We start from the raw sequence: 16,454 nt of genomic DNA on the forward strand, positions 1-16,454 counted from the left end.
TGTAACTCTAATCTGAAATTCAATAATCTGAAACACTTCTATTTTAAGTGCACTTTGAATAAAAACACTAAACAGGAACACTACCAACCTTATGACTGCTTGTGATCACATGGTTGGAAGTCATCTGATCTGAAATCAGACCATAACTTAATCAAACTTCAATTTTTATAGCTCCTATGAAAAGGAGCACTATAACAAGATGGCTTAAAATCAACAGTATAAAAGTTAATCATTCTAAAAGGAGTAAAAGCCTTTGAAATAGGCAGGCACATATTTAAGAACTGCAAAATATTACAGAGTGCAATATCACACCTGTAAAAGATAGAAGATGAGAAATATCACTCTACTGAGAAACTGAATAGTGTGCTTTTAGTAATATACTTGTATATTGGGGATGATAGGGGTGGTCTTAAGCGATCCACAAATGCAAAATACCTTATGTGTTTAGCACATGACTGTGACGAAGTGGGTTTTTCTCCATGTTCCCATCTTGCTTCCGGAAGCCCTTGAACCTGTCACCGTCGGTAATGTTACCGATGAGCTCGGCAGTGAGGCACAAAAAACAGAGCAAGGGGATGCTGCAAAAGTGCAAAGTGCTTTTATTTAAAAACAACAAAAACAAGTGTTCAAACAAAGTGCAGTGCATCAAATCTTTAAATAAATAATCCACTAAAACAGAAGTGAAGTGGAGGTTAAAATCCAATAGAAAAAAATCTTTTAAAAAAACAAGGAGGTTAAAATAACGCTGGAAGCAGTCCCTTTAAAATCCAAAGCCCGGTGTCTTCCTTTATCAGACGGCTCCCCTGCTTCTCCCATACGGACTTCTCAAAAGGGGAGTTGCCCTTCCTGCAGCTGATCTTACTACTGTCCAGTAGCCTTCAGTTTCCTGGCTCCGTACGGCTACCTTACCGGACCGAGACTTGGGTTCCTCAACGGCCAGGTTGCTCATGCTGAGGCTCACCTTCCCAAGACTCCACGACTCCCATTGCCTTCTGCGGGGATTCATCCATACTATCGGTCACTCCAGCTCCTAGAAATCATTCAGCTGGAGCGACCACTTCCAACTGCCCCTCCTCTAGTGTCGGCCATACACTGCTTGTGAGGGGCTCTTCAATCCAGCTGCCTGTGAGCTAGGGCTGGGCGATTTTTTCAATTAATTCAAATTACGTTTTAAGACGATTTATTTTTTTATTAAATCGAGGTATCGTGATTTTTTAATAAAAAATTAGATACATTGTAATTGCACCTATGGCAGAATAATTAAGAGGCTTGTCCGACTCCGCACATGATGGCGCGCCTAATTAACCTCTCACCTGTGAGTACAGTGCAAAATATGCAGAAAGTCAGTTTCAACCGGCAGTAGCAGCACCACTAATTTATTCCAACATTTGCGACAAAGGCACCAAGCTGAATGGGAAGAATGCTCAAAGTTAAGAGATGAAAACAAGCCAAGTCCAAGTGCAAAAGGTCCACCTAAAATTGCAAAACGCCAGATGTCATTAGCGGTATCATTTTCCAATTCCGTTCCATACGACAAAAAGGCGCCCCAATGGAAAGAAATGACAGATGCTGTGGCGTTTCATATCGCTAAGGTCATGGTTCACATATACACCATTGAAAAGCCAGGGTTCATAAAAATGCTACACACTGCTGATCCAAGATACAAGTTGCCGAGCCGCCAATATTTCAAAGATGTAGCTATTCCCCGAATGTACACTGAAACACGTGAAAAAGTAGCGGAGCAGCTTGAAAGGGCATCTTTTTTCTACGACGACTGACCTGTGGAGTAGTCGTACTCTTCAGCCTTACATGAGCCTTACAGCCCATAATGTTGACGCAGAATGGAAACTGCGAAGTTTTTGCCTTCAGACATGTTATTTTCCTGACGATCATACTGGGGAAATAATTGGTCATGGGCTTAAAGATGCGCTGGCGTCTTGGAAGCTTGTGGAGGATCGACAGGTGTGCATGACCACTGACAGTGGAACGAACATGATCAAAGCAATGAAGATGAACGACTGGACCCATCTTCAGTGCTTTGGACATCGTCTTCACAATGCCATTGGTAAGTATGATTAATAATTCAAGCATTAAAATTGCAGTTATTCAGATGTTATTTCATTAATAGCTGAAATGATGATGATGATTATTATTGTTTTGCTTTTGTAATAACAGTGCCAATCACTTAACATGAGTTTGTTGGTTATAGATTCATATTCTGCAGTTATGAAGGAGAAAGCTCTTTACAATATTTCTGTCAAAGTACAATGAACTACTATTTCAAATCTTTGTTTTTTTTTTTTGCTTTGTTTTAACAGAACATGGTGTGAAAGACCACAGAGTTGACCGTGCAATTGCAGTGTGCAAGAAGGTTGTAAGTGTGTTTTCCTTCAGCTGGAAAAAGAGAAGAGATCTTGCATCTGCACAGGCTGAGCTCAGCCTACCTTCTCATCAACTCATTACGGAGACCCCCACCAGGTGGGGTTCAAGACAAAAGATGATCGAGAGGGTTTTAGAACAGGAGAAAGCCATAGCTCGGGTTCTTGGCTCTGATAAAAAAACTCGGCAGCTTGTTCCAACGTGGCAAGACATCGATGTCATGGAATCCATAAATAAAGCTGTAAGCCCTCTGCAAGAGTTCACTCATGCATTGTCAGGTGAAGCATATTAGAGTGTCTCGTACCTCAAACCAGTGCTCCATCTCTTTAACAGTAGCATTCTACGAGCACAAGACGATGACATAGATTTAACAAAACGCATCAAAAGCACCATACTGCAGTACCTCAACTGCAAATACAGCGACCCTGTCACAGATGAACTCCTCAACATAGCTTCTCTGATGGATCCCAGGTTCCTTACAACTTACATCGAACATGACAAGTTGGAGGGAATCAAGCAAAAGTTGTTAAAGAGCTGATATCTTTGTTGCCAGACAAAATCTTGAGACAACAGTTCAGATGACTCAGGACGTGGAGCAGGAAGAACAGAGAACAGAGGCTGGGGCTAAGAGGAAGAAAACCGTGGCAAGCTTTTTTAAGAAAACGGCACCAGCATCACAACCTGTCATTCAATCAGAAGAAGACAAAGTCAAAGCCGAGCTGACAGCCTATTTGATCTCTCCTGATGTAGATTCAGACACAGACCCACTTCACTGGTGGAAGGCTAATGAGACAATCTTTCCCAGGCTCAGCAAACTTGCAAAAAAATACCTCTGTATTCCCGCAACCAGTGCCCCTTCTGAGAGGGTGTTCAGTGCAGGTGGGAACATTATAACCTGTCACAGAGCATCTCTAAAGCCTGAAAAACAGTAGACAGACTGGTCTTCCTCTCAAGAAACCTGTAAAGAACATCTACATGTGACTTATCAACAACATGCTTTATGTTTGCACGATGGTCTACAAAGTGTTGTTTTTTTTTTGTTTGTTTTTTGTTTACTGTTGAAAATTTGCATAACTTTTTGAGTTGACTGATGTAATGTTTACATTGGTTAAAATGGTTATTTTCTTACTATATATTCAGAAGTATTTAATGTTTAATTCAAAATGCACAATATTTACTTTCATATTTCATTCAAATCTTCTGCAAAGATATTTAACTCGTGAATTTGTTTTACATTTATTTACACCTTGTTGACCAATTTATGTATGGCATGGCCATTAAAAATACAATGTTCCTTAACCAGATGGTTTTTTAAGTTACTTATAAAGAGAATGTTACTTAAGTCATGTTGTTGTAATGTTTTAAGTTGACTAGTTACACAATAAAAAAAAATCGAAATCGTGAATCGGTCAAACGTTATGAAAAAACTTTTTTTTTTTTTGCCATATCGCCCAGCCCTACTGTGAGCACTCGCTTGCTCGCTTTCTCTCGCTCGCACAAGCTTTCTCTTTCAGCTTCCTGCCTTCTTCCTCACTCCTGCAACCTCCATTTCTTTTTCTCTTTTTCTTCTCCTCCTCTAGCTGCCTCACGCTTCTATTTATGAAGAGGATGTGGCAGCTGTGGCAATCAGCAGTTCCCGGGAACAATTACGGATGCGGAGGATTTCCCACCTGTGCACTTAGGTGAGAAACACACACATCACTAGCTCCCCAGGAACTGCTTCAGCCACACAACCATGCACCTCGATAAGCCACGAGTGCGGCGATTATTTATTTTAAAACTGGCCTCTTGATGCGAGTTGTGGACCCGCTATACCACAATAACATGCCAATCTTTAGTTATGTGGAAAAAAAAAAAAAAAAGCATCATATCTTCTTGAAAAAAATGTATATTCTCCTTCACAAATATTGCTACTCTTTGATGAGAAATGTGTGCAATAAGACAAAATGATTATTTCTGTTGAGCAAAATCTTGGGGAAGTGATTTTCCTAAAATCAACAGATCTCATTCAGACTACCTGATTCAATTTGAAGTATTGCATCTGCAGACCTGACAGACAGAAACATCTTTGAAAGTGGTCAAATCGTGTTCAGGGATCCCAGAAAGGTGGACAACTATTGAAACTCCGTGTCACAATATTCTACCTCTACACATCTAAGGTATATGTATGGAAGGTAAATATATATACACTCACAAACATTACATTATATTGTAACTAGCCGACCCCCGCGGCTCTGCCTGCGTAGTAGTGAAACAGGACAGTGAGGAGGGCCCTGCCCAGCTGCCTACTCCTGATGTCACGCTTCCCCATTCCCTCAGCCCGCAGCATCTGTCTCGGTTTACCACCAATATATCTCTCCTGCAAGCAAACTATGCGCGATAAGAGAAGCTGCAAAATCAACCGTAATGTTCATGCAAATTATAGAAAAAAAACCCGATCTAAATCCGTTAAGTAGCTCTCTCATAGGAAGTGGACAGACAGACGGGCGCTAGGTTTTTAATTTTTATATATATACAGTGGTGTGAAAAACTATTTGCCCCCTTCCTGATTTCTTATTCTTTTGCATGTTTGTCACACAAAACGTTTCTGATCATCAAACACATTTAACCATTAGTCAAATATAACACAAGTAAACACAAAATGCAGTTTTTAAATGATGGCTTTTATTATTTAGGGAGAAAAAAAATCCAAACCTACATGGCCCTGTGTGAAAAAGTCATTGCCCCCTTGTTAAAAAATAACCTAACTGTGGTGTATCACACCTGAGTTCAATTTCCGTAGCCACCCCCAGGCCTGATTACTGCTACACCTGTTTCAATCAAGAAATCACTTAAATAGGAGCTGCCTGACACAGAGAAGTAGACCAAAAGCACCTCAAAAGCTAGACATCATGCCAAGATCCAAAGAAATTCAGGAACAAATGAGAACAGAAGTAATTGAGATCTATCAGTCTGGTAAAGGTTATAAAGCCATTTCTAAAGCTTTGGGACTCCAGCGAACCACAGTGAGAGCCATTATCCACAAATGGCAAAAACATGGAAAACATTGCTGCTAAGGGTGGCCCAACCAGTTATTAGGTTCAGGAGGCAATTACTTTTTCACACAGGGCCATGTAGGTTTGGATTTTTTTCTCCCTAAACAATAAAACCATCATTTAAAACTGCATTTTGCGTTTACTTGTGTTATATTTGACTAATGGTTAAATGTGTTTGATGATCAGAAACATTTTGTGTGACAAACATGCAAAAGAATAAGAAATCAGGAAGGTAAATAGTTTTTCACACCACTGTGTGTGTATATATATATATATATATATATATATATATATATATATATATATATATATATATATATATATATATATATATATATACAGTATATATATACGTGAAAAAGCACAAAGAAAGTGTTTGGGAGCACCTTGTAGGCCAATCCCGTATATTATAGGAAATAAAACATAAAAAAAAAAGTATGTAAAGGGCAAGTTGTAGAGTTGCCTTAAATTTTTAACCACATTTTCCAAGATGTCGACAGTTCCTGTTTTGAGGTCTTCTGGGACAGGTCTAGGTGGGCTGTACCCGGAAGTGACGTCACTATATATTTTTTAACCTGTCCTAGGTCAGCCTCATTTTAAAAGTCCCAATCCCAGTCACAACTGAGTCATGTTATATATTTTAGTGCAGAGTGAATATGGGGCACCACAATGATAGCATAAGTCAGGACAAAGCTTCAGACAACAAAAACAGCTTAATGTGATTTGAAATGTCAGGTTAGAACTTTACATACTATATATGAGAAAAAGAGCAAATAATCCATAAAATCATCCAACCCACTTAATCCGGCTCAGGGTGATGCCATGTCAGAGCCGATCCTGACAGCACAGATGCAAAAGAAAAGAAACAGCTTTAGACAGGGTGCCAGTCTACCACTAGGGGATACCCACACACATGTCTACACTCAAATTAGACAAATGCAGAATCACTAATTAAGGTTAAAAGGCACATCTTTGAAAATGTGGGAGTAAAACTGGAATACATGGAGAAAAGTCAATGCAGACACAGGGAGAATGTGCAAACTCCTTATAGAGAACAAGTTGGTGCTATATCAAATCTAGGATGCTGGATCCTTTGGGGGATGGGTATGGGTCAGCAATGCCAACTGTAGCAAAACAAAAAAAAAAAAACAGAAGGAAATTTTCTTAATCTTTAAAACATTTGTCTTTACGATTTACTGTAAAATATCATAATATAATATATAACTTTTCATCCTAAGTATCTGTGACATGGGTTCAGTTCTAAATAACTTTTGTAAATTACCGAAATGCTTCCATATTCCATTTTGTAAACTAATCATTGTGCCACTTACCTTTACAACAAACTTGACTATCTTCATTTTGTTCCTTAAAAAAAAAAAAAAAAATTATAAAAAGGATATAAATCAGAAATAATTCTTAGCTCATTGAACCCAACCAGTTTACTTGTCCAGCAGACAGGCATGGTGATAACACACTGAGCAGACCTAACCAAACTTTTTTTTTTCTTAGCCACAGTCTCCATCCCTTTCTGGTCATAATCTGTCCAACATGTCCCGGGTCTCATGTCATAAACCTGTACGTTAATGAAGGCAAATAAATGCAACATCATATCAGTACTGGTAGACACTGATGTTAAACAAACCTAATTACTGTCATGTCTGACATTAAGATTTTTCCAATATCTTAGACCAACATGAGGACACATTAATTATAAGCCACAGGAGCAAGAATGCAAAGTAAACACCATGCAGTCATTTTTCATCATAAATACTAATAACAAAATACCAGCTTGCATCAAATGTTCTGCAAATATCTTATGTGACAGCCATAGGACGATAAAACAAATTACAATTGCAAAATGACAAAGCTAAAGTGGGAAAAATGCATTGTTTTCACCACAGCCTGCTCTTTGGTCAGCTGCACTGTTATTTAAGAAAGTTAAGATACTCAGTCAAACTACACTAAAGACAAAATTCATTGTTCTGACATTTATGGCTAAAGTACATTAAGTTTAAATTTAAAACAGCCTAGAAACTGCATAAAACACTGACAGCATACATTAATTACTTTGATTTGTTCATGACACTAAGCTACTGTAATTGTCAAAGGTCAAAAATGTTAAGCAAAACAAAGTGTTTACCTAATTTAAGTAGAAAATACTTAAATCATTGTTTTACGTAATTTTTTTTTTAATCTTTATATAGATAAACTAAAAAAAAAGTAGGAAACAAATAAAATTGACTTTAAAATCTGCAGATGTCATCTCTAATTATCATGAACATGGAATGTGCATATTTGTATATCCTAAACACACAAGATACAACTTCAGTGGGTAGTGTCAACGGATAAACTGACTCCACCCAGTACACTGCAGCAGCAAATCATCTTTGATGTCATGGAATTTTAAATCGCTTCACCTTGTCATGGGGAGTTAGCTTCACACTCCTAGGAATTTCATGCTACTTGCTTGCATTCACAACTGAATTTTTCCTGTTGCTACCTATAGCTCAATACAAAACACAAGAAACTAAATAAGGTATGACTGATCAGTACAGAGCTCCTCATTAGTAACACAGCTCTCACTTTACAGTCACTATTGTCCTCCATAACTATCATATACTGCTCCTGAAGCCCTGTCACTGCTGCACTAATCATTTGTGACCTTGAGTCTGTAGTACTTCCTCTTGAGGCAGTTCAATGACCACAGATTTGATAAGTGAATCACATATGGTTAACAGTCTGTCCCCACCTTAAAAATATCCGACTTAATATCAAGGTTGAAGATATAAAAGTATTTTGCTCTTTAAATACAGAATAGCAGGCAACTGCCACCTCTCAACTGTTTTCGCTTTCTGAACCTTCAAAAGTCAGGTCTCCAGGGCTATAAAAGAGAAGGACAAAGAGCCGATCCATTGATCCATAATGCTTCTACTGAGTATCTTCTTCTTCTTCTTTCGGCTGCTTCCGTTTGGGGTTGCCACAGCAGATCATCTACTTCCATATCTTTCTGTCCTCTGCATCTTGTTCTGCTACACTCATCACCTGCATGTCCTCTCTCACCACATCCATAAACCTTCACTTAGGCCTTCCTCTTTTCCTCTTCCCTGGCAGTTCTATCATTAGCATTCTTCTCCCAATATACCCAGCATCTCTTCTCTGTACATATCCAAACCAACACAATCTCGCCTCTCTGACTTCTCTAATGTACTCATTTCTAATTCTGTCCATCCTCGTCACACCCAATGCCACCTCCAGCTCTGTCTCCTGCTTTATGTTCAGTGAAACCGTCTCCAACTCACAGAACATAGCTGGTCTCACTACTGTCCTGTAGACTTTCCCTTTCACTCTTGCTGATACCTTTATCACCCTAACCTGCTGCACATCTTTCCCAGCTTGGTCCCTCTATCTAGCCAATCAGTACAGGTCCTTTTCGCCTTCCGTATTGTCCAAACTCTTATACAACTCATCATAAGCTTTTTCTTTAGTCTTCGCCACCTCTCTCTTTGCCTTGTGCCTTATCTCCTTGTACTCTTGTCTACTTACTGCAACTCTCTGACTATCCCACTTCTTTTTTGCCATCCTCTTCCTCTGTATACTCTCCTGTATTTCCTCATTCCACCACCAGGCTTCCTTTTCCTTCTTCCTCTTTTCAGATGTCATGCCAAGCACCCTTATTGCTGTCACCCTTACTACATCTCCTGTAGTTTCCCAGCTGTCTGGTACCTCTTCACTACCACCCAGTGCCTGTCTCACCTCCTCCCTAAACTCAACCTTTTCAACTTCCATCATTTGATAATTAATCAGAGTTTCCTTTTTTCTGTACTCCGGTACGTACATGTTTTCTCTCAAATAGTTTATGAACATTTTCTAGGCTAAGTTTTAGAAAATGAGGACCACCACCCCATTATGTCAGTCGGGAGGTACCCCCAAAGGGGCATGCCAGCCAAAATAATGTAACAATATTAAATGCCTTCAGAATACCAAGCTGAAGTTATTCACTCCTTAAATCATGCTACATCTCAGTAACCTTAGCCATTGATATGGCCACACCCCAACAAATGAAGAGGCCATATTAACTAGGCTCGCTAAACAGTTCTCTCCACTGTTCAGTGGCATACAATGGCAAGGTTAACTTTTCCTTATTCTCAAGTGAATAGTCTGTTTGCCATTAATTTTCTGAGGTCATCAAAAAATCATTCCCCACAACTTTACTGTCTTCTCAGCTCATCATGTATGGATCAAAACAAAACAAAAATAAAATCTGTGTGTGTGTGTGTGTGTACGATCATACATAACTATACTGTCTTCTCAGCTCATTATGTATGATCGTACACACACACACACAGATTTTATTTTTGTTTTGTTTTGATCCATACATGATGAGCTGAGAAGACAGTATAGTTATGGGGAATGATTTTCTGATGACCTCAAAAAAAAAAAAAAAATATATATATTCTGCAACAAAATATGAGGTTAAGGGTCCCATCATTTTTGTCTATGCCATTTTCATTTGGGTTATTGTTTGAAATATTCTGTTGAATTAAAACTCTAAGGCATAGTCTGATCTGATATTATTAAATATAGAATAAACAATTACTTTGTTAGTTTCAATTTATTTCAGAGACAATTGTGAGTTCTTTTTTCAGAGGGATACCAACAAATTTGTCCATATCTGGATGGATATACAAGCATTTTAAAGCTGTTGTTACTGTTAGTATGTATACATTTTATATTGTACTAGACATTAAGCCCGTTACAATAACGGGCGCTAGAACAGTAGTGCATAAACATTAGTAGGAACAGTCTATATTAAATGGCAAGGGACCTTGACCTCATTCTGTTTGTTGTCTTAATTTTTTTTTGTCAAAAATATTTTTGCAAGAAGCCTAAAGTAAAATAATAATAATAAAAATAAAATAGAAACTTATATGACAATACAGTAAGTTACTTTGTTACAATCTGTACTACACAACATCTGAAGAAGATATTTAGGAAAAATGTTCTATTTTTTTACCTCATTAAATGTTTCTATAAAATTTCATTATAGACAACATTTCTTGTAAATATTCTGTCTGAGTTTGGCAACAGTTTGCCTGGTTCAGGACCATCTACAACCTTGGCAACAACATCTGGAAAACTTTTTACTCTTGATAATGCAACATATAACTGACCGTGGCTGAATACTGGTTCTGGCAAGTAAACGCCAACTTTTTCTAAGGTTTGCTTTTCTGAGTCTTTCTCTTTTAGCGTTTTTCTGACGGTCATTTTCTTTTTCTTCAATCGATCTATTTGCTCGTATTTTTCTTTGTCTTTCAGCCTTTCTTTTGTTGATGTTTACTTGTTGAGCTGACCGTTCTTCCAGGAGATGTTGCTCATATAGGATTTGATTGTCTGTGTCTTTTGTCCTACTTGACGTGTCCTTTTTTTGGTTGGCATGTTGTTAGTAGATACGTCTGTAATATTTTCTCTTACAGTAATACTGGCTTGTATGTGGCTGTAATATGCGTCACTGTATTGTGTGCCTTTAATTTTCTCTTGCAGTAATACTGGTTTTTATTTCCGTAAAACGCCTGTAATTTTCTCTGGCAGTAATACTGGCTTTGATGTCCGTAACATGACTTTAATTTTCTGTCACAACAGTGGGAAATCAGCAGAGTGTCCCCAGCAACTGATGCAATGTGTGGCGTGCAGCCGATAATCGTGCCGGTGGCGTCTCCCAAGCAACGGATTTTATGTGTGTGGTCGCAACTACCCAATCAGCACTCTCCCCAGCAATGATGTCCTTTATTTGCTTATCATGCGCGGCCGCAGCTAGGCCATTCACTGTGTGCCCAGCTTCCAGTGTGAGTGCGTCCACGGTGCCGTGCGCATGGGCGGACGTGCGATCGCAGTCGACCGGCGCATGCGCACTTCACCAGAAGATACACACACATACGGACACCTGGACACACACAGGGGTTTTAATAAAGAGGATTACAGAAAATGTTATAATATTGTTCACTTCAACAATGGAAGCAATAAAAAGTGATTTAATGTGATTTCCATGTTAACCCGGTATTGAGTATTATAACATTTCACTGGTATTGGAATCAAATACAAAAATTCTGGTATTGTGACATCCCTAGTAGGGAGTACAATACTCAAAGGTTATGATGCTAGGAATGGTACAAACTGGTTAATACCACCATTTGCATTTTTAAAATATAATTTTAAAGAAAGTTCTATACAGTACCGGCTAAGAAATGAACAAGACATTTCAGAGTAATCTTATAACGTTCATTTTGTCTTTTAAGCCCATTGTGCTAAACACCAATAACAAAATTTAATTAAAATGCAAACACAAAAAGGCATGCAAACTTAAAAACAAAATCCACTCAAAACATACAAGTTTTTATATTCTAAGAACATTTCTTAAAAACACCTAAAGATCGTTTAGATATTAATTTATTTATTAATAGTTTTTTCATTTATACTTTCAACTTTAATAGGTCAGCCACACTGCAGTAGCTAACATCACAGGAAAATTCCAACAGTCACGAGACTACCGCAAAAGTTTGACAAAGCTACCATGATTGACAATGACACTTTTACTCTGAAGTACACACAAGTGGCACCACAGGACACAGAAAAAAAAGAAAAACAAAGCTTTTAGTAACCAACAAACAAAATATTACTACAATTATTAAAAAGCAACATAAGCAACCTCAGTAACAGCTATAGCAAGAATAAGATATGCTGAAGTAATGAGACGTTTGCCTTGACTTAAATGCAAAGATTGATAGACCCTATGGCTAAAGTCTGCCTCCTTCAGTAGTTTTATCTGTCTTGGGAATTTTAAGTAGGCCTGCACCATAACATCAAACATATACACCTTTTATTAAAATAGGCATTAATGTGTTATGCAAGGCTGGTGGCTTTTTTTAAATGGCTCTAAACATACTAATGTATCAATGCAGTTGTTTAAGAACTGGGGATATACCATTATGCTTCTAAGTTTACATTATGATCTTTACTGCTGTGTTTATAACTTAGTTGTACAATAGGTACTTGATTTTCTTAAAATTAATTAATGACTTTTCAAAACTCTGAAAATTAACAAACCTGTCTTTACTTCACAATAGTTCTGAGTAGGAACAAAGCAGGCTTTAAAACAACTTAAAGTGTGACAAATAAAGTTTATCTTGTATCATAATTGGATTTAGATATATTAAAATTCAAACTTTTTTGAGTGAAAAGTTTTCATAATTGCCTTACTCTTTGTAAAATTATAAATTCACTATGTATTATTATTGTGTTGTCTTTTGGTACATAGAAATAGATATGTTATCTAGTTCACCTCTTGAATACTAATCTATAATTTGTAAAAATATAGCTTTTAAAAAGAAGGGGATTTCACTGGAAGGCAGAACTGTGACAGTTTAAAAAAAGACAATACTGTATACTGTGATTTACAGTATACCTTGTACAAGTTCTGTTAAATTTGTCATTTATAAATGAAACAGCGCCAGCTGGCTGTTTGGGGTTTTGTAATTTATGCAAATGACTGATGGGTGGGGTACACAAAGAGTAGCACTAACCAATAGGGTAGACAGGTGAGTGAATATGGGGAGTTGTCCTAGACAGGAAAAAGAATTGGGATGATGTGTGGCGTGGACAGTGAGCTATGACATGAAAGGAGTAAAATTCTGTGAATCTCTAGGAAGATGTGGTTAGAAACCTTGAGTGCGGACGGCTGTGGCTATGAACGCTTTGCCAGGAACAAAAAGGAAGAAAGACAGAAGGAACTGGCAAGTTGGGAGTGATTTATTTGACCTGGTCACTTCAAATGCTAGTGCAGCTTAGTTCACAGGTCTTCCATGTCCAGAAGAGTGAGGTCTTGGACACCATACAAAGTTCATGATATTTCTAATCACCTCTTCATTACTGTACAATTCCTAAAACTATCAATTCATTCCGTGGGCCACACAAATTTACAGCCTGTAAATGACAGTGCTGCAATAAGTCAATGTAAAACACGATTCAGTGTTTGAACTTTTTGGTCTGGCAATGACTTTTGGGGCAAAGCCATACTAATACAATTTAAAAAACAAATTAATAATAACACTATAGTAGTGCATCCATTCTCAAATGCCCCAACCATAGCCAGTGAACAGAACACTAGAAATAACCTCAAATTCTTTAGTGCAGGGGTGCCCAATGCATCGATCGCGGTCAACCGGTAGATCGCAAAGGTAGTGCAGGTAGATCACGCTGCATTCAAAAAAAATTTTTTTTTTTTTAATGTTAGTCTATCATATATCCTCCCTATGGCATTTGCCACTTAATTGACATAAAGGCCGGCCAGTCTGAGATCTCTTTTCTTCTAACACACTTGTCATCCCGCATGCACGATCAAACACGCAAGCTACTGCAAAAATCCAGGCTGTGATCTACTTAGCCTTCCAATTTAAATCTACTAAAGAAGGGATTTAAAAAAAATTGTTTGGGGAGTGTATGGGGTGGATGTAGAATTGAAACAGGATTTTTTTTCTCACAATGTCACAATCGAAGTGTGTTTGTCTGATCTTTCAATCTATCATTACTATTCCAAAGAAGGAAAATGTGAATAGGCACTTTCGAACTGTTCATAAAAACTACAAAACTGACTTCCTTCCGAAAAGCGATCTGAGAAAGAGAAAGGAGAAGGAACTAAAATCGCAGTTAATCGGACAGCCGTCATTTTTCACTCGGCTGAATTCAAAAGCTCCTTGACTGCATTATTCGGCTCTACTTATTTATGTGAGTCAGCCTTTTCCCACATGAAGATTATTAAATCCAAATACTGTAGTGTCCATAAATGTATTGAATTGTTATTGTGCCATAAAGGTTATTCAGTTATGCAAGGTACGACAACATATATTTTATGTATAAAGTATACTCAGTATATATATCATTTTTAATGTAGGTAGATCATTTCGACCTGGTCGTTTTAAAAGTAGCTCGCAAATCGAAAAACTGTGGGCACCCCTGCTTTAGTGGATAAGCTAAAAACCCACATCTGAAGCTCAGTTTTAGTTCAGTTAGCTTGCTACAATTGTTTGAATCATGCATAGTGCATATTGCAAGGTTAGATTTGCGGTGTGCTGTTCTTTTTATTAGACTTTCAATCATTTTCAATTTTGACAGTTTACTTGGGGCTTATTTCAGGTTTTATTGGTTAAAAAATCTTAGTTCCACGCTTCAATGAGGAAAACTGTTGTTTCTATACACTAGGCCTCTTTCAATTTGCATACTGCTTTTGATCTAAAGCCTCTAAATCTTGTAATGGTACAAGATCACAGATAAAAGTGTTTAATTCAAATCTACTTGAAGCTACCATTTTCACAGTATGTGCTAATGGGTGAAATTATACTTATACCCAAAATTCCCTAATTACTTGCTTCAGTTCAAAATAATCCTCCTTGCCTGGAGTCTGCATGTTCTCCCCGTGTCTGCGTGGGTTTCCTCCAGGTGCTCCGTTTTCCACCCACAGTCCAAAGACATGCAGGTTAGGTGCACTGGCGATCCTAAATTGTCCCCAGTGTGTGCTTGGTGTGTGTGTGTGTCCTGTGGTGGGCTGGCACCCTGCCCAAGATTTGTTCCTGCCTTGCACCCAGTGCTGGCTGGGATTAGCTCCGCAACACCCCCTTGGATATAGTTGGAAAATGGTTGAATGGATGGATGGATAGTCTACATTGTAGACAAGGCTGTGTCCAAATAGTGACCTCTCCATCACTAGAATTACTCACCTCTACTCAGAGCACAACATCAGTGACTTACTTCTGCATCCACCCCTCTGTAACATTCAGACAATCTACTAGAATCACAACACTCCAAGTTCTGGACAGCAGTCAGCCTGACTATTCTAACTACATAAAATCATTTTCTACAATGAATTCCAAATGCAAGTTGTCTTACCAAGCAAAGTCTAAATCAGATCCCGATAGTGACTTAATGGCTCCAGGCAGTTCACTACAGCCGGCATCCACTAGTGGGTCATTGGAGGATGAGGCTGCTGAAGGGCTGGAAATCTGCTGCACACTCCTCCTCAGACTAGACTTAACACTACTGCAGCTTCTTCCCCTAAAATATTAGAACTGCCAAACTAATTTGAACCTTTCGAAAGAAAGCCTTACAGTTCAGTATTTTGCAAAATCCAGTTATTATAAGGATTTGGGAACATTTAAACTGAAGCAACACTTTTTTACCTTACTTTCTGTAACTGTTCTCTGTGTATTACTTTGTTTAGCTGTACAGTTTTCCCTGCTGTTGATGAGGGATCTTGGAAAAGCTGCCTATCTTGCTTCTGCTTTTTGTACAATATGAATGTTATTATTTTCATGCATTTGTCAGTTTCAAACTGCTTTGGAATCACAAGTGTGTTGTAAATTGCAATGCATTAGCACATGATGTTAAACCACTTCATAAAAATTAAATAGATTTAAAGTTGCTTGAAGGCTGTAAAAAGGAGACCATATTGTATAACCATATACTAAAGGTCCTCTGTCATTTGACTTACTTTAAATTATTTGTTTAGTCACTCTTGGAGGGCAGATGGAAAATATCCCATTGACAGTCAATGTAGTAAAAAAGTCAAACAAGCATTTTCCAAATGCTACCAGTAGATGGTGCTCTTGCATAACTTAATGTCAAAAATGTTCAGGCATGTAAAAAAAAAGGTTTATCCCAATGTCAATGTCTATTTATTTATACCTAAAATTAGAATCAGATCCACCAAATCAGAAGCAAATGATTAGAACACTATCAGAGGGGATCTTGTCTGAACCAGTCTTATTTAAACGAAAGACATTTAGTATGGTTTGTTCTTTGTTAAAGTGTGCATTATCACCATGCCGAGACTGAAAATGCTTCCTGAGACCTTCCTAAAGAAGGTTTTAGATACATATGAGTCTGAGAAGGGATTTAAAAAGATCTCCAAACCACTGGAAATCAACCATTCCACTGTCCTGAAGATCTTCTACAAGTGAAGAAGATATCAAACAACTGCCAACTAGTCGAGGC

The 16,454-nt window shown here is 38.0% G+C and overlaps 1 protein-coding gene across 2 annotated transcripts in view; it reads right to left on the reverse strand.

The window, feature by feature from the left end:
- Nucleotides 1-16,454, reverse strand: part of LOC120516506 (SLX4 interacting protein) — a 183,771-nt gene that overhangs the window by 163,510 nt on the left and 3,807 nt on the right. Inside the window, exon 2 of one of the 2 annotated variants that reach the window (XM_039738217.1) lies at nucleotides 6,746-6,779. In XM_039738217.1, coding sequence (XP_039594151.1) covers nucleotides 6,746-6,772 — 27 coding nt within the window. In that variant the 5' untranslated portion in view covers nucleotides 6,773-6,779. Of the gene's footprint in view, nucleotides 1-435; nucleotides 452-6,745; nucleotides 6,780-16,454 lie in introns of those variants that run through there. The other variant, XM_039738218.1, reaches the window with a different exon arrangement.

The sequence above is a fragment of the Polypterus senegalus genome, chromosome 16 (genome assembly GCF_016835505.1).
Source record: "Polypterus senegalus isolate Bchr_013 chromosome 16, ASM1683550v1, whole genome shotgun sequence".
Classification (NCBI taxonomy): Eukaryota; Metazoa; Chordata; class Cladistia; order Polypteriformes; family Polypteridae; genus Polypterus; species Polypterus senegalus.